Below are 23,316 nucleotides of genomic sequence, written 5' to 3' on the forward strand. Positions count from 1 at the left end.
TCTATGGTCCTTGGAATTCTCTTCTAGATTAAAAAAAAAGTCTCCTAACTGGTTTCCTTGCTTAAATAATGGTCTCTCTTCAAATCATTCTTTATAGGGTTTACCAAAATAATCTTCCTAATAATATACATGTCTGACCATGTCACTCCAGTCAAAAACTTTACATGAGCTCTTGTTACAGGATAAAATACAAATGCCTTTGCCTGGAAAATCTGACCCTAACCTACTTTTTTCTGCCTTTTCCCCCTACAATTCTCCCATCTCCATGCACTGAAGGTGCCAGACAAACAAAATCAGTAGTTGCTCCCCAGATACGACATTGCAACCCGCACTACCCCATTGCCCAGTTCCCAGTAGGTGCAGAATTCCTGCAGTAACAGTTAGAAGCCAACTCCCAAATCCCTACTTCTACTGAATGTATTCCCAGAGCCCCATTTTATTCTAACTCATGAACCCTCAATCCTCTTGGTAGGGGATCCATCTGCCCTCCCATTACTCCCTAAAGTTCTCAAGACCTTGCCATCTTCCCTCCTACTTTCCTAAATACTTCTTGGCCCTTCCATCTGTCATGAACTAAATATGAGTCCTTCTATATGTGTTGTCTCCCTTAGTTAGAACATGAGGGAAAATTGAAACTATATGTATTCCCGGTACTTAGCACAAGAGCTTCACACTTAAGTTAGTACTTTATAAATGATTTTGATTCCATTCCATTTTATCTTCCATTTCCATAGATTTGCAAAGACTTCCATACCTATAATGTACTCCTGCCTCATCTCCCCTTTTGGAACCCTTTTCTTTCTGCAGCCTATGTCTGTCTCTTCCATAAAACCTACCCCAATCCCTCCAGCTCAAACAGTCTTTGCCTCCATAATTTTTTTAAAGCACTTTATCTGGATTTCTCATTTACCTCCATCACATTCAATATTGTATATATATACATGTTGGATCTTCCCTAGCAGAATACAAATTCTTTGATAGTAGGGGCTACTTCATTTTTTTTTATTTTTTAGCCATAGAACCTAACACAGTGAATTGAATATTTTGTATGCTTAATACTGTCAAATTTAACTGAATTAGCCATGGGGGTAACAAAATGTTTATTTTCCAGGTACCTTGGATAATATCTACGGCACACACACATAGGGAGATATAGGTGGGGACCATGTAGTCTGGTTCTCCCACTCAACCCAAATCCAACTATGAATAAGTCACATCAATACTATGAGGTTCTAGTTCTCTTTTGTTCTTCTCAATATGAACTTTCCATAATTCCACATATGAAAAGAATGAAAAGGCATTTATTAAGTGCTTTACTATATGCCAAACATTTTGCTGAGCACTGGGGATAACAAACACAAGAGCAAAGACATTAAATAAAGATCTGACTGAAATTCACCAACAAATGCAAAAAAATACTAATAATTAGCATTAACAGATGATGCAAAACTGCTAAAATAATTTTCTTCAAATTTATCTATTTGAATACTTCTATAGCACGCACTAATATAACTCTAATTTCTGAAAAAAAAATATGCAACAGTAACAAACATGACATCTCTTCTTAAAAGGTCAAAGCAAACATTGTCTTTTCTAGGATCATCTTCCCCAAAATAAAAAAAAAAAAGAATTGCTTAGCATTCATGACATCAGGGAATTCCTCCCACCACCATCCCTAATGCAGTGAATACTGCAAAGCATAAGGTGCAGAAGCAAAAGACAAGGGGAGTGAAGGGAATATAATAAATTTTTAGGAAAAAGGAAAAGACAGTGAAAACCAGTGCTGAAATGGGAAATGTGTATTGTAATAAGTGGGTTTGTAAGAATATTAATGAGCTGTAAATACATAAATGATACATGGAATGAAAAGGGAAGTATGTGGCTGAGTTGTGGCAGAATGCACATACTATCTAAAATAATCACCAGCTGTCAGGAGAACAAACCAAAGTGACTGCAGAGCACTTGGTCTACACTAGCAATAAGCAAAACCACGAGGGTTTTTTTGGGGGGAGGAGATTTCCCCAAGATCTTCATGTTCAAGATGCTTTTGTAACCAAGCAGAATTTTCTATCTCTCTCTGCCAGCAACTTGTATGTCCAAACTAACATGAAATTTCTTATAAAATGAGTTCTAATGAACACTTGAAAACAAGTTCCAACAACAAATATTTACTTACAGCTTTGTATAACTATGCCTGCCTGTACAGAAACACAGGCAAATATTCCAACTCACAGGAAAAATGATTCATGTTTAAAAAAAAAACATGGAAATGATTTATGTCAAACGCTGAGTTTTCCACTTATCCTCACTTCATTCTTTTAATTAGGATTGGCCACATGGATGCTGATTTCATTTTAACTTAATACAAAATGAGCAGTAAAATACCTGAAGGATGAAAGCACATACATTTGTCCAAAGTGGGAAGCACCTTAAAATCCATGGATTCTAGGTTTTCAATTAAATTTCAATCTTCTGAGGATTAATTTCATTTACTCAAGTTCTTATTTCAGGGGGTAAAGGCTCATTAGCTTTTGGAGATCACATAGCTCTTACAAAGTGGCAATGTCATGCATTATGAATAAAGAGATTACAAAATATGAGTCAAATTTTCTTCAAATACACAAAACTGAAAAAGTCAGGGGAAAGTATTTCATTAAACCTATTTGGCCTTTTGGGACAAAGTATGTATATGAAGATATTCCACAAAACAGAGACATAGTCAGCGATTATGATGACTGAAGTATTTGGCAGCAAAAGTCTTCCAATCTCATACTAGTTTCATCCGAGACTGGATTTTAGCATATGAAGTTTTGAAAATAGAGCTTTAGGAAAATGGCAAACACAGAATAGCAAGATCTATATTTGGTGTTCTCATCTAATTTGAAGTTGATTATACTGCCTTACTAATACCTACCTTTCATTTTCCTGTTTTCCCATAGATCAGACATATTTTGTACAGATCTTTCCTTCTCTGGTAACAATCATTATTTTTAGGTTTAACCACATGAAGAGTACCATGAAAAGCAATGATTTTCCTTTTCAAAAAATGATTTTAAATTTTTGAAATCACAAATATTTTCTACAAGAATTCTAAAGTCCTCTAGCAAACATTGCTAAGATCTTCAAGATGGATGTAATTTGTGCCATTTGATAACAACCTTTTCTGGATTTGCAATTGTTTCTTTCCATTGGTTCACAGCTTCAACACAGTTACTCTCCTCACTTATCCAAATCTGTAAAAGAGTTAATGATGAAACCAATTAATCAGTGAGAAAGCTAACTGCTATACCTAATGTCAAGAATTCTTAAGAAAGACTGAGTTGTTCATTTTGATTTACATATTGTCAATTAAGCATATCTTAATAGCTCCTGATACTATTTGGGATTTTGAAAAATTGATAAAATATCTGGGTATGTTTAGTCTAGAGAAGATCCTGAGTATTCTAGGTGCAAGAATTTGGAAGATAGGACATAAAGATGGTGGCAGACATTCTATATGGCTCCAGAAGAGTCCAGAACAAAAGAGAACACAACCAATTTAAAGTTAACCATGGTGTGATTGAAAGAGCATTTACCTGGCATTCAGGGGACTTGAGTTCAAAAGATGCTACTATCTAATGATGCAGAAATTATTCCAACTTTCTAGGTATTAATTTACACAATAATGAAAAAAAATGGAGTTGGACTAGATTGTATCTAAAGTATTTTTTTCTAACATTTTGTGATTTTATAATTCTCCAATGTCCCAGCGCCATACTACTTTTTTCTTTACCTAAAATATTTCTGGGTTGCATGGCTCCTTGCAGCAATGGAAACATGGGTTAAAATATCATCAACAAAAACAAATTATGAGCTGAGGACTATATACTCTAAAATATAGAGTTAACACCAAGTCTTGGTGAAATTTTGTGTTTTGAGAATAATATATAGCACTAGAAACAATAAAATTAAAGTACCAGATTTTGATATTCTGGTAAAAAATGAAAAATTTAAATTAGAAGTATACCTTTTAAAACTTTGGTACCTTTTTCTGTTACTACAAAAAGCTATGGAAAAATTTATGATTAGCATAAAGGTGCATAGAATAACTGTTACCAGTCCCCTATAAAATAGAGAAAAGGAAGACAATTTTGTGAAGAATCACAAGACTTAAGCAGATCTTAGGCTTTACGATAAAACTTACTGAATATTTTTAAACAGTGCCTGAATAGTATCATTTAAACCATCATGATAGAAAGTTATAAAATAGATAAAGACATACTTTATCTAAACATTATTTCCTGTACTGGCAAAAGTTCAACAACTTTTTTTTCAAGCTATCAATTTATTTACAATCTAACAATTTATTTACTCATATGTAAACAGACCCAGATTAATCATAAAATATGATTTGGAAAAGAACCAAATGTTTGCTAACAAATCTAAATGAGAGTTCACTCAGACACATTTTCCCTCTCCCATGAGGGTTTGTCATCAGGACCACAGTCTGATCCTGCCTCTTCTATAACATTCAGATCTATAATGGTACTAATTTCAGTGTCTTCTCACTTTTGATCGGCTCCAGGTGATCCTCTACCTTGTTTGCACATAGTTTTTTGCATATTGTCTCATCCTAATTTAGACTGTGAGATCCCTGGAAGGAGGGACTGTCTTTTATCTCTCTTTGTAGCCCAGTACTTAGTATAGTTCCTGGTACAAAATGCTAGCTTATTGATCACAAAACTGGAAAAAAAAATCTTTCCTATTTCAATAGAAATCCTGACTGACTTTCCACCAAATGTACTGATATTTAATGTAAAAAACATACATAGTAGGCAAGTCTCTCAGAAGAACTGACTTTTAGCTAGGAATAATCAGTGATTTGTTTTTTGTAGTCTTAATCTGAACTGCTAGATTTTCACTACACAGGACCCTATGCTGATAATAATAATAGCTAACATTTATATAGTACCTATCATGTGCCTGCAAATATCATCTTAATTGATCCCTGCAACAATTCTAGAAGATAGGGGCTGCTATTATTATCCCCATTTTACAGATGAGGAAACTAAGGCAAACATGGCCTAACTCACACAGCTAGTAAATGTTGAAGGCCATATTTGAACTGGGATATATGAGTCTTCCAGACTCCAGGCCCAGCTCTCTAGCTACTGCCCCACCTAGGTGCTCATAGTTAAGGGTTTCCCGTTAGTCTTTCCTATGCTAATGAACTGTGGCTGAAATGCAATGAAATGTAGCCAGATGACAAAGGGATAGAATCTCAAAAAGTTAAATAAAAATCAAAACTAACCTGTCCCACAAAGTGTTTTCTTCTTACTGAGCTCCGACTATAAAGCTTAATGAGAAAATTAATTTCTTTCTCATTCTGTGTAAATGGAAAAATCATTGTTTCTCCCCACTTTACTCTTCCATTGGTGGATTTTAGTAGACGAGTCTTCTTCTTGTAAATTAAATCTCCTGAACTAAACATTGCCACCTTCACAAAGAAATCTGGAAAATAAAAAATTGAGAAAAGGTTGTTTTGCTTTGTTTTTAAAGTAGAGAAATTACAGGCCAATGTACTTTAAGTAACTGTAAACATTTCCTTATCAAAATACTATATATAAGATAAGGAGTCTGTACATTATTGCCCTCACTTCATACCTGAAAAACTTCAGTTTCCTTAACATTAAGTGACTCATCTGTGGTCAAACAACTATTGTCAGACATGAAATTTGAACCTGGATCTCCTAACTTCTGGGTCCAATATTCTTTCTATACCATTACATGGTCTTCTCATATGAAATGATTATAAATTAAAACCTTAGAACTTTTCTTAGGGGGAAGGGGGAAGACCATCAAAATTGATAAGCTATCACCATATCTAAATTTTTAAGAAACTCAAATTACTAAAATAATAAGAAATGGTAGCTAATGATGAAATCAAGAAAATTATCAGATAGTATGTTTTTGACATTAACTCAAAATTCCATGTAGTATGAATAGAATTATGGCAAAGAACAATTTTTTGCCAATAAAAATAACAATGTACGTGGTGGTTGCTCCTGTTGTTTGGTCATTTTAGCTGTGTCTGACTCTTCATGACTCCATTTGGGGCTTTCTTGACAAAGACACTGGAATGGTTTGCCATTTCCTTTTCCAGCTCATTTTACAAATGAGGAAACTGAGACAAACAGGGTTAAGTGGCTTGTCCATGGTCAAACAAGTAGTTAAGTGTCTGAGGTTAGATTTGAACTCAGGTCATCCAGTGCCAGTGCTTTATCTACTGTACTAACTAGCTGCCCAAAATAAATGGAGAAACATCTATAACAATATAAAATACCAGAACTGATGAAGTAAGTGGTGAACAGAAGAATCTCAGAGAGAGATATCAGGCAAGTCAGCAACAAATGTCTCACAAAAATATGCCAGGACTAAATGGATTCATGAGTAAATTTTTCCACAATTATAAAATATTTAATTCAACAAACATGCTCAAGGCACTGCATAAGGAGTTCTGAATTAAAAAAAATGAAATGAAATAAAATAAATTAGACTCTATCCCTGCCTTCCAGAACCTTATAATGTAACGGAGGATTAGGACATATATTGGAGGAGGGGAAAAAGAAGGAAATAAGAGGGAAAAGAGTATGGGCAATGAGCCAGCAAAGGAGACTAAGAAGGAGTCAGGCAGATGTGAGAACCAGGTTAGAACAGAGTCACAAAAATCCAAGCAGGAGAGAATGACATGAGAAGTCATCTCCCCTCACCACTCGATTTTGGGAAATGATGGGGGATGGCAGAGGGGAAAATGTCTCCAAAGATGTCAAACTACATATAATGTTTGGGGGTTTGGGTATATTGTTAATTTGTCTATTTTTTTTCCTTCTCTTATTCCTGGTTTTTTTAAATTCCATTTTAAGGGACAGATATCTGGAAGTGGAGAGGTGGAGGGATATAAGGGGAAACCTAGGAAATGTAAGAATGACAAGAATGAAAAAAATCAATAAAAATTTACTTTAAAAAAGATCATTGGGAATGTTGTAAAAAAAAAATAAAACCGTGTCAGTCAACTGGTAGTGTTGGAATTTTCCCAGGGTTTAAGAAGTAAGTTAGTACAGTGGATAGAGTGCTGGGCCTGAAGTCAAGAAGACTCCTCTTCCTGAGTTCAAATCTGGCCTCAGATACTTACTAGCTGTATGACCCTGGACAAGTCACTTAATCCTGTTTCCCTCAGTTTCCTCACCTACAAAATGAGCAGAAAATGGCAAACTACTCCAGTATCTCTGCCAAGAAAACCCCAAAATGGAGTCACAAAGAGACACAACTGAAATGACTGGACAAGTGAATAGGTGGTCAGAAAGAGGAAGAAGCAAGCAGGCTAGGCAGTATCTTCGAGGCATTTGGCTATAGAAATGAGATATGAGAATGGCAGCCAAGTAAAGGATTAAAGGGAGATTTGGGCATGTACATAAGGAGCATGGAAGGGAAGGAAACTGAAGGCAGTAGATAAGGTGCTTAAAAAGAAACAGAATACCAGAAGGGGAAAGTTTCTAGAGAAGAGAGCATCAAGGGCTCAGGTAGAAGTCCTCAGATAAGAAAGGTCACTTCTTACTCAGATAATAGAGTAAAAGATGAGACAACAAAACAAAATAGTTAAAGGGACATTGAGATATGATTTAAAGGGGAAAAAAAGGGAGCTCCCAACAGATGGCCTCTATTTTCTCAGTAAAAGTAGGAGTTGAGGTCATCTGCTAAGAAGCAAAAGGGAGGGCTTAAGGGACAGGGAAAAAAAGAGCTTGAAGCAGCTGTGATGGGCAAGAAAAAAAATAATAAAGGGATTGTTATGCATCCAGTGAGAGTCCAGGTGCAATTACATAACAAATTTGTGGTAGATCACAGTCAGCAAGGTTTGTGACTTCCTCCAACAGCATGAAGCAACAGGCAAGTGGAAGCAGACAAGACAAATAGCAGGCGTAATCAAGCGTTGTGGTTTGGCAAGATGAGGAGACAAGGGGGAAGGGATTCAAGAAAATAGGATCACGGAACTGGCTTACTGTAGTCCAGATGGTGAAGGGAGATAAGTAAGTCTATGATACAAGCAACGGACTAGGAGAACAGAGAGTTATGGGAGGACTGAACATCACAGGGAGTTTAAGAATAGATTGAAGAGCAAAAAAATGGAGGACCAGGAAGTTACAATCAGAAAGAGAAATTCTGGAATTCAGGATTATGGAGGCAGTAGCACAAACATGAAATCTAAGATGAGATCATCCCTGTGTTTTTTGGAGGGGGAGTGATGCTATACATCACTGGATTTCTGGAGACTGATGACCTGAAAGACTAGAGTGTTTGAGGGAAAAACAACTAGTATAAATAATTATAGAGATATTTACTACTCATGGTGGGCTATGACAATACAATAAAAATTACAATGCTTTCCAAAATTGATTCAGAAATTAAATTATTGATGTGATGCCTTTTAAAACTACACAATATCATGATAAATTTTATTTAGAAGACTAAAGCATCTAAATTTTCAAGAGTAATTCAAGAAAGTCCAAATAAAGAGACTATGGCATTATCAGACCCTAAACATAACAGCTGTCATCAAAATTACTTGGAACTGGTTAAAAAATTGAAAAGTACATTAACAGAACTATATAAATAAGCAAAATATATATATATAAGGAACCAAAGACAGTAGTCTACTTGTTGTTAAATCAAAGAACATAAATTACCAGGGAAGGATTACCTTTTAACAACTGCTAAGCAAACTAGAAAGAGATTCTCTAACACCACATTCTGCAATAACCTAATATAAAAGTCTATAGCATGACAAAAAAAAATAAAAAAACACTAGAAGAGAATAAGATAAAGTCCTTTTCATTATTCGGGCTGGGGAAGAATTCTTAATCAAAAAAAGAAGAGAATGCATTATAAAAAATAAAACTTACAATTCTACCTATGTACAATTATGAAGTCTGGGACAAATCAAATCAATGAATATCTAATTCAGAGAGAAATGGTAAGTGTGGGGAAATTTATTTGCAAAGAACATCACCAATAAAAGTCTAATATCCAAAATGTAGAAGAATTGACAAAAATATGTAACATCATTCTACAAAAGGTAAGTGGTCAATGGATATAAAAAGCTTTCAAAATAAGAACTGCAAACTATAGATGAGCATACAAAATCATGCCCCAAATCACTAATGGTAAAAAGAAATATAAACCAAAACTCTGCAGTTTCACCTTATTCCAAGCAAACTGAAAAATATGAAAATATATGAGAACATCCATGTTGTAGGAGACAATGGGAAGACAATCATTCTGAATTTCAATTTGGAATCATGCAACAAAAGTGACTAAATTATCCATTCCTTTTGACCAAATAATCTGTCAACTTGGCACATAACCCAAAAAGCCAGAGAGAAATAAAGTTCAAATATATACCAAATAACAGAACCCTGTGTGGTAGTAAATAACTGTAACTTAACTATTATTATCCCAACTTGTTGACAGGGAATAGCTTTTAAAAACTATGAATGTAAATTTTCAAAAAACAAGAACATGAGGAATAAACATGGAAAGAGTTGTATGAATTAATGCAAAATGAAATAAGCAGAACCAATAGAATGATGACTACAACAGTGCTAATGAAAAGAGCACTAAAATGAAATTGAAATCTGAGTAGTGGGAAAACCATGAAGGCTCTGGGAAAAAGATTAAAAAAAAAACGGCTACTTCCTCACAGCAGAGGGGTATGGTATTATTCAGAGTAATATATATACATATATATATATATATATATATATAGTCAGACAAGGTTTCTGCATCAAGTTTTTGCTTTTCTATTTGTTCTTTACAAGTGAAGGTTAATCAGGAGAGTGAGAAATTAGTGTAAAGAACAAAAGATCAATAAAATGCATTTTTAACAGAAAATCAACATGCATATTGAAGTATGACTCTGACCACAGTAGTTGGGGTAGAGAAGAAGACTGAGAAATAAGGAATAAACTCCTTAAGAAAGCAAAGAAAGTGGCCCTAGATACTGGCAAATTACTGCAACAAGGACTTAGACCAGCTGATATAGACAAGATGGGGTGAACTTTAAAAAGAAGAATTGTTGTTAAGTGATAATAGCGGGAAAAAAAGGAATCTGCTCTATCCTCCTTCTGGCCCAGTGCATCATCAGACACGAGAGGAAGACTTGAGTTCAAATCCAGCCTCAGATGTTTGTCTGCTATGTGAACTTGGGTAAAGTCACATAACCTCAGCTTGCCCAAGGTTGTGAGAGATCAAGTGAGATAATAATTGCACAGAGCTTCACAAAGTGCCTGGCTCTTAGCACGCACAATACAAAGATTAGCTATTATTATTATTGTTGTTGTTGTTGATTATTATTACTACTATTATGATGTGTCAGGCACTGTGATAGGTACAGAGGACACAAATACAGAAGTGAGATAGCTCTTACATTTACATTCTAATAGAACATCACACATATAGGGAAACAGTCACCTGGAAAGGGGTTTTGTTCTAGAAGCGCAGGGATTGTGAGTAAGGCCAAAGGGAAGTCAAGTATCATGCCAACTCTTGTAGTAGTGGTACTGATTTTATACTGTGCCCAGGCCAGGAGGTAGAAAAAAGAAGGCGAGGGAAGACACTCAGTGGCAAGTTACCCAGGAAAAACACCTGGCTTCCTGGTAAACGGTATATGCAACATGGTCTAGGGCCAGCTGGATATAACAACTTAATTGAATTTTCACTCACCCACCAACCTATCAGAATACCTCACTCCCAGGACAAAGTTTAAAAATCGAGTGGATATACTTCCTCAAGAAGATGAGGCATAGTCTCTGGAGGTCTGGTCCTGAGGGTTGCTGTTCAAGGTAGGCAGGACGAAGACAGCAACTACAGGGCAGGTGGTCAATCAGGTTGACTCTGGTTTCTTCACAGATGACTTAATAAGAGGAGCAATTATAAGGTGGGGAATATCTATACATCTACACAGGACCTGATATAGAAAAGAGATTTCACAGAATTGGAGAATCCTGAGAGTTGGAAAGATTCTTCTAATCAAAATCATATCTGAAAAGGATGGAATCCTAGATTTAGAGCTGGAAGGGACCAAGTCTAACAGCCCATCCAATATGCCATTTCAAACCGCCTAGGAAGAGCTGATCGTTAAATGTTTAGTGTAAGCATTGACACCTCCCAAATTGGCAAATGCAACAAATGAGGACTTGATTTATTCTTCTGTTGATTGAGCTTTAAAAGGGATGGAGAAAATGTTAATAATGCAGATTAAATTTTAAAATGTCATGCCTTTTTTAGAGAGTTAGTCATTAAACATTTACCAGCATGCTGCGCCTGTAGTGATGGCTATCCTGAGATAGCCAATTGCAACCTCAGCTCTAATTTTCAGGAAGATTTCCCTTACATAGAGCCAAAATTAGCCTTTTCTGTCCACACCTATGATTCCATTGGCATAGTAAACTCCCAGTAAGGTAATTTCCTGTACCAATAAAGAACAGCAATTGTTCTGCAACTTATTCTCTTCTAAAACCTTGCAATTAGAGGAGAAACATCTTTTTCCCCCTGTCTATTCATTTCATTTGTGAGCCCATCTGCCAACACACTCTTCCTCACACACATACACACAGAAAGATGTAATCATAGCTAAAAAAGCATAATAACAATAAAACAGCTGATTATTTATTTTTTACTTTGTGGTTAAAGAATATTTTTACATTCTTTATCTCACTTGATCCACAAACAGTCCTGTAAAGAAGGCAGTCCAAGGATTATCACACCCATTTAAAAGTTTAAACAACCTGCCCAAAGACATGTGGTAGCAAAACCAGGGCAGAAATCTCCATCTTCTGACTCCAAGTCTCAGTTCTCTTTCTATTATAAGAATGAATAAGAGTAAGGCTAGCAACCCATCTGAATCAAGGAAAAGGAAATCAATTTTTTTTTTACTTTTTAAAAGAAATACTATCTCATTTTATCCTCACATCAATCCTGGAAGTAGGTACCACTATTATCTCAATTTTACAGATGAAGAAACTGAGGCAAACAGAGGTTAAGGGATTTGAACTCAGGTCTTCCTGCCTTCAGGTCCAATGCTCTCCACTGGGTTACCTAGTTGACTCATCTATTATGTTAATTTTAACTAAAATCTAACACCCTAAAGTGCTTAAGTCTCCTTCAAAATCTTCATAATTCTAGAACAATCTCTACTTTCTCTTCTAACTAAACTGCTTTTCTTTAAGCATTATTATTTAAGATTAATATCTTTTGTGGGTTTTTTAGTGACTAGTACTATACCTTCCTTTCTACTATTTTTATTGCAAACATATTATTATATGTGTGTTATTGACTAAATAGATTTTAATTTAGTCATGGTCAGAAAACTGACCGTGATTTAAAACACTGGAACTTAGATCTCTTCTAGAAATAAACTTAGACATTTACAGCAGAACATATCTGTGCATTAGGGACTTCCTGTAATGATAGACTAGTGAAGATATAATATATGAGACATGGCCTTCAGTGAAGAACCTTGAATTTGTTAAAGATTGTTAATGGTTCCCCTGAACTTCTCTTTTTGGGTTGTCATATTTTCCAGAAACACTAGACCCAGTTCATGGGTCAAGGATGAACCCCCCACCCCCGCTGACATAATTTGTTGTTTGTACCCCAACCTGGATTCCCTGTGTGTCCTTGCGAGGCAAACCAGGTATCAACCAGTATGTGCCAGGCTTGGAAAATGCCTGTGCAGGTAGGGTCTTTTGCAGATAAGCAGACCCTCCTATCTTCACAGTCTAGCTGTTCCCAAGGAAAAAGAATGAGACTTTTCCTATCCCTTTGCTCCTCTCCTTCAGAAGAGTTTTTGCCCCTTTTCCACCTTTACTGTACCTTTCCCCTCCCATGCCACACCCTTTCCTGTTTTCTCCTCCTCCTTTTGTTGTACTATCATAAATACACAAACTTCTGGAAAGACTGTGAACTCTTTGGATTCTACATAGATATTCATTTCTCCTGTAATAAATCTAGTTTTCAAAACCTGGAAAGACTTGTATGAACTGATGCTGAGTGAAGTAAGCAGAACCAGGAGAATGTTATACACAGTAACAGCCACATTGTGCGACGACTAACTTTTTGATAGATTTGGCTCTTCTCAGCAATGCAAGGATCTAAGACATCTCTAAAAGTCTCATGATGGAAAGTGTTATCCATATCCAGAGAAAGAACTATGGAGTCTGAATGCAGATCGAAGCATACTATTCGCTCTTTTTTTTCATCTGTTTTGTTTTGTTTCTTCTTTCTTGTGGTTCCTCCAATTCATTCTAATTCTTCTTTACAACATAACTAATGTGAAAATATGTTTAATAGGAATGTATATGTAGAGCCTATATCAGGTTGTACACCATTTTGGGTAAAAAGGTGGGGAGGGAGGGGGAGAAAATTTAAAACTCAAAAGCTTATGGAAGTGATTGTTGAAAACTAAAAGTAAATTAATTAATTTTTTAAAAAAAATAAACCTAGTTTTCACATAAGTCTCATGACATTGTGATTGCCCGTTGACAAAGTCTAGCTGGAGAATTTAAAATTATTTTTTCAAAAAGTCATTTTTTCCACATAATAAAAATTATATCAAGAGGAATCATCTTGTAACAGCTGTATGCAGAACAGGATGGGAACTAAAAGATAAATTAACAGACTACAGATTTTGTAGCTATAGTCCTAGACTAGAAACCACTGTTGGACTTTAAGTAAGACATCTGTCCTCATCTGTGAAATGGAAATGATAATATTACCTGTCCTGTCTATCTCACTAAAGTTCTTTTGAGTCTCAAATGTGCTACAGTATGGGAAAATATTTTGTAAATTATAAAGTGTTGCATAAATTTAAGTTATTATTCTGAAAGGATGAAGAACTAAGTTAGAGTTACTGTTGACTAAGTAGGCAGCTAGGTAACAGGGAAGAGAGGGTTGGACTGGCAATCAAAAAGAAAGACCTGAGTTCCAATCTGGCCTCAGACACTTATTAGCTGTGTGGCCCTGGGCAAATCACTTAACCACTGCCTGCCTCACTTTCCTCATCTGTAAAATGGGGATAATAATAGCACCTACCTCCCAAGGTTGTTGTGAGGATAAAATGAGATACCTGTAAAGCTCTTTGCAAACCCTAAAATGCTATACAAATGCTAACTAGTAGCTATTATTAACTGTGGAAACAGAAAAAAAATAATTAATCCAAGAGATATCATGAAGAAAGGTGAAAGAAATTGGTGAAGATTGGATATAGGAAATAAAGAGACAGGAAGACTCATGATCAACTACATAGTTTTGAAACAGGGAGATAGGGAGGGTGGTAAGAATTCTTTCAATAATTTGGATATTGGGGGGGATTTGGTTGGGAGATAAAATGGCTCAGTTTTGCATACTTTGAGTTTCAAAATATTGCTAAAACTTAAAAAGTTAATATTCTTCAGACAGCTAAAGATATAAGCCTGCGGAAAAAGTGAAAAATATAAGGTATCCATCTTTTGTATTACCTGTACTTGAAGACCAGAAAGAAATGGTATCAAATACTATGGGGGGGGGGAGTGTCAAGAAGAATAAAACCTGAGAGAACCATGACCAAGATATTAAAACTGATTGTTTTTAAATTACCAATATTAAAGTTAAGGGCATAATCTTTGCGTTAAAAAAAGAATCATAAGACTACAGCTTTTTTTCCCTAGATGTTAGGAATGAGAAAAGTCTCTTATTGGTAGTTTTTTTTTAATATTCTTTTACCAACTGTTATTGAACTTACTCAAAGTTAGAGGAGTAGATGAGCTTGGAAGGTGTTGCGCCTCAAGAATTTGCAATTGAATCCTGCTATTGACTGCTTGAAAACAAGTTCCCACCTCAAGTTCCGCATGACACACCTGTGTGATAAAACAGGGTTACGTTATAGTTAGGATCAAGGCATATGTGTACCTTGAAAATTCAAAGATGTACACCTAGAAAACATCATGTTCTACAGGTTTTCAAAACCAAAGCTGCTTGTGATAATTATGGAGTTAAATTCCATGGATTCTACAAACACAAATACTCACCCACCACTAATATCTCCTTTGACATCAATGAGACAAAGGGTAATTGGGATAATTTAAGCTATTCTCTGAAAATAAGAACTCTGATCCCTAAATGTTACACAAAATGTTCTTCATTCAATCAGAGGTATACTTGGATATAATGGTGGGGGCACAAGTTTTTGAAAGGTTGATTTTTCTAGAAACAACATAATTACAGGGTTCAGAATCCAAACACCTAGAAAAATCAAATAGCTATTTTTTTTCCCCAAAGAATACATCAAGGAGAGAAGTTTACTGCCAAGATTGGAAACTCAAGAAGCTCCTTGGCGATGTATAGATTATATGACTAAGAGACTATAAAAGCTAAAACACTGCTAATATAAGAATTATACTATAGTTATTTATTATTAAATAAATAAATTAATATTCTTATTATTTATAAGAAATTTCTTATAAAAATGTAGGCAAGTCAATAAAGAGAAAAAGGCAGTAGTGGAAAACCAGGGAGTGGTAATGAATGAAAAAGGAAAGTCACAGAAAAAAATAGCAGCAAGAAGAAAAAGTTATTAACACATGGAGCTCTTCAAAACAATTAAGAGGCAGCAGAAGAGTTAATATCATTGTGCAGTTGAATATAGTACAAGTCATCTTTTCATATGGCTTCAAAAATGCCTCCAGTGAAAAATAGTGAAGTTATATAAACACTATAAGAGAAAATAACTACTTGGATCTATAAAAAGATGGTAATATGAAAATTTTGGTATGAGTACAACATTCACTAGTTGACTAAAATATCACTGTTGAACAATATACATTTCTAGTCTCTACACCTACATAAAGTCAGTGAAAAAGGTAACCCCTATCTCTTGCTAAATATCATTCAAAAGGCAAAACAAGTTATGAGTAAACTCAACTTATGAGGCCATGTATATTTCCTGAAGCATGACTTTGAAGTTTTAAAATGTACTCTGTCAAGGGGCAGCTAGGTGGAGCAGTGGATAGAGCACTGGCCCTGGAGTCAGGAGGACCTGAGTTCAGATCCAGTCTCAGACACATAACAACCCCATTGCCTATCCAAAAAGAAAAAAAAAAATATATATATATATATATATACATATATGTATATATGTATATATGTATATATATATATATATACACACACTTTGTCACAAGAAATCTGCATTTACCAAGCGAAAAACAATTCATTGAACATAAAATTGAAGAAAAATGAATTAAAATATAACAATTCAAAATTATGTAAATAAGGTGACCAAAATGTCCATACATTTTGACTCAAAGACTCCACTGTCCGGCATATACCATAAGGAGATCACTAACAAAAAGAAAGGCTCTATATACATCAAAACACACCCAGCAGCATTTGTCGTGGTGGCGAAAAACAGGAAATAAGCAGATGTTCTTTGGGTAATGGCTAAAAAGAAACTGTGGCACATAAAATGGAATAGAATATTATTCTGCTATAAGAAATAATGAACATGACAAGTATAGAGAAGCAAGTAAATACATGAAGTGACACAACATGAAGTAAGCAAAGTGAGGAAAATAATATAGACAGTGACCACAACAATGCAAACAGATAGAATGACCAAAAATAATTAAGTATGAATGTTGCAAAATTACACAGAACAAGCTTGGCCCCAGAGGAGAGATAAGAGAAGATACTGACTTTGACTCCTTTTTAGATATAAATTTATGAGTCACAGTTGAACAAACATGCTGACTCATTACTATAGTAGTACAGATAGATTTCTCAAATTTTCTTTAATCACTACCATTAGCTCATCAAAAAGCAAAGTACCCAAACTACAAGCTACTAAGCCCACCAAGAAAACCTTTATTAACCTGCGATTTATGTTGTCTCAGCCTTTAAAGCAATATGAAAAAGGAATAATCCATTTGAACCATGGCTCTGACTTCTGTAAAACTATTGAATAAGTTTTTGGGTTTTTTTAGAAAAGGACCCAGGTAATAAATAAAATATATAAATGAAATAAAGGTTTAGGCTTAATTCCACGGAAGAAAAAAACTGCCTCCAAAATGAGTTTATGTACATTGTAGAATCAGAAAGGAGGGGAAAGGTAGTAGTGCCTTTACCCCAAAGAAACTTAAAAACTTGATTCAGTACACAAATATCTATTCCTCTTGCTTCCTTTGGATGGCTTCTGTTCTGCCTATTACCTCAAATTATCCTACTTCGTATTATGTTTCAATTGTAAGACACTTCAATTCTTTTTGGAGGCAGGTAGAAGCAGGCTAAATAAATAGCCCAAGCTTTGACCTTGGGTAGACTTACCTCCCATAGGTATCAATGATATGTCTACCCAGTAACTCTTGCATTAAATCCTTATGGATCAGTAAAAGTTTATAACCAACATCTGGTTGTCAAGTTAATGAAAGCAAGTAGTAGCTCTTCAAAACAATCATTTATCAGACTGGGAAATAGTATATTGTACCAAATTTTTCAGGCAGGTATGCTATTTTCTGGTAATTAGAAGAACATACTTAAGATAGCTACTGAGCAAGCTCTGATTTGGACTGGAATTTATGATTCTTGCTTTCCTTAAGCAACCAGCTGCTGTCTGTTACTATAATATAAATTTATTTTCTTCTAAAATATGAAACAATTAAAAAAAACTTAATGGTGCTTTTTGTAAAGCATTCATACTTAAATAGTTAAGCTTATTTAACAGGAAGAGTGGGTTAAAATCCTGGGTAAGTCTATAATTAGCTTATTCCCTCCTCCCAAATCCATGAAGTAGAAAATATTTTTCCAAGTTATGTAACACTATTACTTACTGAAATTTTTGAGGGAGGTGTTATATCCAAACAGTAATCCTTTTCCTGCATGTTAAGCTCTCTGAGAGATAATGAGCACTCTCCAATGGTTTTCTTCCTAGGAGTCTGGATTTGGATCTTAAATACCAGCCTAACAGTTTTCAGGCTTTGGAGTTTAATAGCAAATACAAAAGTCTCCATAAATTCAATAACCTGGGAAAAGTAAAAACCAAAGCGATTATACTCATTTTATTTTTGAAAAGCATTTTACAATTACAAACACCTATCACAAATAGCCTGTCATTTTAGTCTTAACAAATAGGATGTGTTAAAAACAAATTTTATAAAAATGAGGTAACTGAGGTTGAAAGAAGCTAAGATCATTCTACTACCAGGTAACAGAGCCAAAATTAGAAAGTAGATGCTGTACCTCCCAGCCTAATGGCCCTACTAAACCACCTTGCATCCTCAAAACAACTGAATGAAACATCAGTAACTTTACTATTTAAAGAAAAAGAGATTTATAGTTAGAAAAACTACAAATTACACATTGTAGTTTGGGTGGTTAGTCAGAATATCAAATTTTTATAGTCAAACAAGCATGACAAGTCACCTTTTTTACTGGCTTGCTCATATGTAATAGTCGTTCACATCTCCATAGCACTTTCAAATAAAAGTTGCAAAAAGTAATAATTTGGAAATTCTTTTTTTTACAAGATTTATTAAAGATCTGCCATATTAGCCAGACTCTTAAGGAATCTGAGCAGTGACTAGATTATAAGAATCAGAGCCTTGGAAATTCTTTAAAATGGTTTTATTACCTTTATATTTGATATTTAAAATCTAACATTCTGAGCCACAGAATAGCATTTAACTATTATGGGGTCACATATCATTCTTTCACTTATTCTCACAGCTCATTACAGATAGGACTGATGAAAACAAGAAGAATTAAATAATGAAATTCAAACACAAACACTTTTCACTTACACTGGATCCTTCTTTGGCTGAAGATCTGAAATGTACTGGTTTGGGCAAAGTTAATATTCCTTTTATAGAAATACTAGGGTTTTCTCCATAACTGGAAGACCAACTCAAATCTCTGCACTAAAACATTCAAAATGGAGTTTTTAGGAGTCATTAAGAACATAAACATGTAATTCATATTTAGCATCTTTAACTATGTTGTATATGTATAAACTGTACGAAAAACAGAACTTCAAAATTAATCCAACTGATGAAATCTCTTAACTCTTCTAACGTCAAACAATAAGGAAGTGAGCACATACCAATTGCCTTTGTATGTTTTCAGTTATTTCCAACTCTCTGTGACCCCATTTGGGGTTTTCTTGGCAAAAATACTGGAGTAGTTTGCCATTTGCTTTTCCACCTCATTTTACAGATGAGGAAACTGAGGCAAACAGGGTTAAGTGACTTGCTCAGGGTCACACAACTAGTAAGTGTCTGAGGCCCAATTTGAACTCGGGAAAATAGATAGGTCTTTCTGATTCCAGGCCCAGCACTTTATCCATTGCACCATCTAACTACCCAGTTGTCTTGATGAGGTACAAATAAAAACCAAAGTAAAAACACACAAGGAATCTGCAATTTTAACAGTTTAGGACCTTCTTCCACCAACACAGATCACAATCTGGCTACATGCCTGAGTAGATACATTCTAGGTAGTTAACTGTAATTAAATAACATTTCAAGTGTCACAGAGCTAATAAGTGTCAGAGGTGAAATTTGAACCCAGGTCTTCCTGACTCCAGGCTCACTCAACAGTCTATGTACTACACCATAATGCTTCTACAAATCAACCATATACAACAGCAAATAAACATGATGAAATGAAAACAATCTACAAATTTGACTGAGTACTTTTGCAACATCTTACAAAAAAGTTAACTCCCATGAACAGACATATGGTGCTGTTGTTTGTAAAATAAAAAGCCATAAGGGGATAATTCGTAGTATCCCAGAATTCATTTTGTAACAAAGCAGGAAACCAACTATACTGAATTACCTGTAGAATCGTAATCCAAATCTGTTCTACTGAAGAATTATAGAACAATTTTATGTTCAGTCTTCCAAAATCTCTTTCATCTCCCGATAATGTGATTGTATCTAAAGTGAGAAGAAACAAATGACATTTGAAATGCCATCCAAAAGATCAGTCTATATGAACTCTGATTTTATCCAGTTTGATTTTAAGCACTTTAACACAACATCCTGTGCATGTTCTTCCCCTATTTGAGCACAAGGTCCTGGAAGGCTGGCACTATATTTTTTCTTGTATTTATAAACATAAATGCCTGTTCCTCTTGCTTTCCTTTGTTACCCCTTTGCTTAATATGGTACCTATCACAAAGCAAGCACTTAATAAATGTCTGTTGCCTTGTCCTATTCCCTTGATATTTCAGTTGTTTAAAAAGGGGGAAAAAAAGCTGTCATTCAAAAAACTAAATTCCTATCAAAAGATTTGTTTTTAAGAAACTAAAAAGTTGAGGAAATAGACAAGCAGAATCTTAAAACAGATTTTAAAAATGCAGTGGAGGGAATATAAATTAGGCCCAGAAAAGAACTTCCAAATTAATATTTTAGGACACTGGAATGCATGGTTCAGGAACCTCCATTAAAAACTTAACATAACCAAAAAAGACATTCATTTGATGGCGTTGCAGAACCGAAGGCAGAAGAACAGATTCTACAAGCCAACTAAGTTTCCTAAGATCACCTATCACCTTGGTGATACTCCCAGTGCTATATGGACATAGAAAACTTTCCTTCCCACCCTATCCTCACCATACCACAAGTAGTTTTTAATTACTACTATTTGAAATTGACTCTGTGATATAAGCAATAAAATTATATTCTTTACCCAGGCTTCGAGTACTGCCCTGAGAATTCTTCCTTGAAGATGAACTGCTTGGTACACTGGACAGTGAATCATATCTCTACAATGAAAATTTTTTCATTATTCAAAAAACCTCTCATCAAATTCTAAAGATCCTGACGCACTTAAAACACAACATCTGCTTCCAGTTCCATTCTGCAAATAAACTAATTTGTGATGTCAGCAGTCTGAATTTTATACTTTTAGATACTAAAGAATCACCCCACCAAAGTTATCATTCAATTATGGCAATTAAACCCCTTTACCTAAAATGATACCATTTACATTGCTACTGAACTTATTATTAATAGATGACATTTCATAAGACTTTAAGATTTACAAAGCCCATTTGCATGCATGATTTCATGTGATCATCATAGCAACCCTGTAAGGTAGTAAGTAATATATTATTATCCTATTTTAATAATGAAGAAAATGAGACTCAGAGAGGTTAAGCAGCTTGTTCACAGTCACAGTCACAGTAGTAAGTGATTTATCCTATATTTCTCCTGACTCCAAATTTAGTGCTCAAAAAGAGTTTTCCATTTTTATCAAATGGAAAAATATCTTTCATGCTCAGTTCAGTTTTATTATAAGGAGAAATAAAACATGCTAAAGCCATTAATAATTATATGTAGTAATGTAGAGAAAAATAAAACTTCTTCTCAAGTACTATAGTACCCAAAAACTCAGTTAGCCATTCAAAAAATTAAACTAAGACAGTGAACTGTTTTTCTATTCCAAACAGACATGTGGGTTTTTATTTTGGACTAGACCTGTGACTTTTTTGGGAGCTTCCTGTAACTAATTTCCCTTATGAATGTAGATCAACACCTTCTCTGAAATTTACAGTTAGAGAGTTGTCTGTATATGCAAAAATAAGGAAACTGAAATTATTCAAATTTTTAGTATGTAAGAGCAATATTTCTTCTTGCTGTCTCAATTTGCACCAAGTGGAAATACTTTGCACTCAATGATTTTTTTTAATCTGCAGTTACATTCAAAGAGAAAAGGTAAATTAGATAAGTAATTTCAGCTCAAAGTTTAAGTTTCCCCAGATAAGAAATACAAGATCCAAGAAAAACAAGAAAATTTTCAGTTGTCAATTGAAAATTTCTTTTTTTTTTTTTTTTAGTGAGGCAATTGGGGTTAAGTGACTTGCCCAGAGTCACATAGCTAGTGAGTGTGATGTGCCTGAGGCCAGATTTGAACTCAGGTACTCCTAACTCCAGGGCTGGTGCTCTATCCACTGTGCCACCTAGCTGCCCCAAAAACTTCTTGAAATGATGTATCTTAATTCTTTCAAGTGCTTATTCATCCTACATTGAAGCAAATAAATCTAAGAGAGATTCCATCACAACTTATTGTTCCCATTGCAGTTTACTAAACTGTACAAATTCCTGGAATTCTTTAGTCTAAAAATCAATCACTAGTACAAAGTAAATGTATTTTAACAACTCACTTGCATAAATCGCTGTGATGAACCTGTAAGGTCAAACATAGACTTGCTTAGTCCAGGGGACCCAGGTGTTTTTGGGCTCCTTAAGTCACAAACTATAAAGAAAAATAAAAAACGCATTGGAATTTTAATTATGTCATGAAGGGAAAATGGGCTTCCATATTAGCATCTTGTTAGAAAAATACAACCTTCTGGAAAAAGTTGTTTTTTATCAAAAATCAGCTTAGATTTAGTTTGATTATTTAATTTAATTTAATTAGCTATTGCAGAGAACAAAGAGGTAAAAAACAACATGAAGAACTAGATAAGAGTCTCTCAACCAAGTTAACATAAACCTTAGCAATCACTTCACAGTGCACACAGGTGGAGTTACACAAAACATAAGAAACCAAAGGCTTATAATATTAGTCAGAAGTCTCACATCTGAATAACGTGAATACTTTCTTCATGAGAGAATCAAAAGGTGCTCTATATGGCAAATTATAATATCACAAAAAATGAAAACAACTGTACATTAATAGATAGGAAAATACTGGTTACCAATGTGGGAACAAAACCCTGACTATTGAGAAAAATGGCCAAAATCAATGTCAAATTACAAAAAAAGACAATGGCATGTCAAAACTGAGGTCCAATGAAGTTAAATAACTTGCCATGGTCACACAACTAGTACATATCAGAAGCAAGATTTTAAATCAGGACTCAATTCTCCAGACTCAAAGTCTTTTAGGAGTAAATGCTTATGTTATTAGATTTTTGGAGATTAAAACACCATAATGTGCATAAAGCATTTTGCAAACCTTAAAGTATTACATGTCTGCTGTTAATTATTGTAATTAGATTACAGATATATCCTTGAAAGCAAGTTAGAATTTTATAAATAAGGTAATTACAGACCAGATTAAGAAATTAAGCAGCAAAGGTTAACTTTTACAGAAATTCACCTTTACAAAAAAACAAAATGGACAATTTCCACCATCCATTATATAATATCTACTTCCTTTGTTTATGCTAATCAAAAGGTTTGTAAAGTACCAAAATGTAACAGATGGCATTTCTACTATTATAAGCTATGCAACATTCTTCCT

General features: G+C 34.6%; 1 protein-coding gene across 7 annotated transcripts in view; it reads right to left on the reverse strand.

Annotated features, from left to right (window-relative positions):
• Positions 1-1,281: 1,281 nt before the first annotated feature.
• Positions 1,282-23,316, reverse strand: part of TC2N (tandem C2 domains, nuclear) — a 59,923-nt gene continuing 37,888 nt past the window's right edge. For all 7 annotated transcript variants that reach the window (XM_021004307.2, XM_021004306.2, XM_021004302.2 and 4 more), the window contains 8 exons: positions 22,232-22,323; positions 20,755-20,830; positions 19,900-20,000; positions 18,864-18,980; positions 17,895-18,086; positions 14,813-14,927; positions 5,291-5,490; positions 1,282-3,233 (listed from right to left, as the gene is read on the reverse strand). In XM_021004307.2, coding sequence (XP_020859966.1) covers positions 3,123-3,233; positions 5,291-5,490; positions 14,813-14,927; positions 17,895-18,086; positions 18,864-18,980; positions 19,900-20,000; positions 20,755-20,830; positions 22,232-22,323 — 1,004 coding nt within the window. In that variant the 3' untranslated portion in view covers positions 1,282-3,122. The remainder of the gene's footprint in view (positions 3,234-5,290; positions 5,491-14,812; positions 14,928-17,894; positions 18,087-18,863; positions 18,981-19,899; positions 20,001-20,754; positions 20,831-22,231; positions 22,324-23,316) is intronic.

The sequence above is a fragment of the Phascolarctos cinereus genome, unplaced genomic scaffold (genome assembly GCF_003287225.1).
Source record: "Phascolarctos cinereus isolate Bilbo 61053 unplaced genomic scaffold, phaCin_HiC Scaffold_3;HRSCAF=262, whole genome shotgun sequence".
Lineage (NCBI taxonomy): Eukaryota > Metazoa > Chordata > Mammalia > Diprotodontia > Phascolarctidae > Phascolarctos > Phascolarctos cinereus.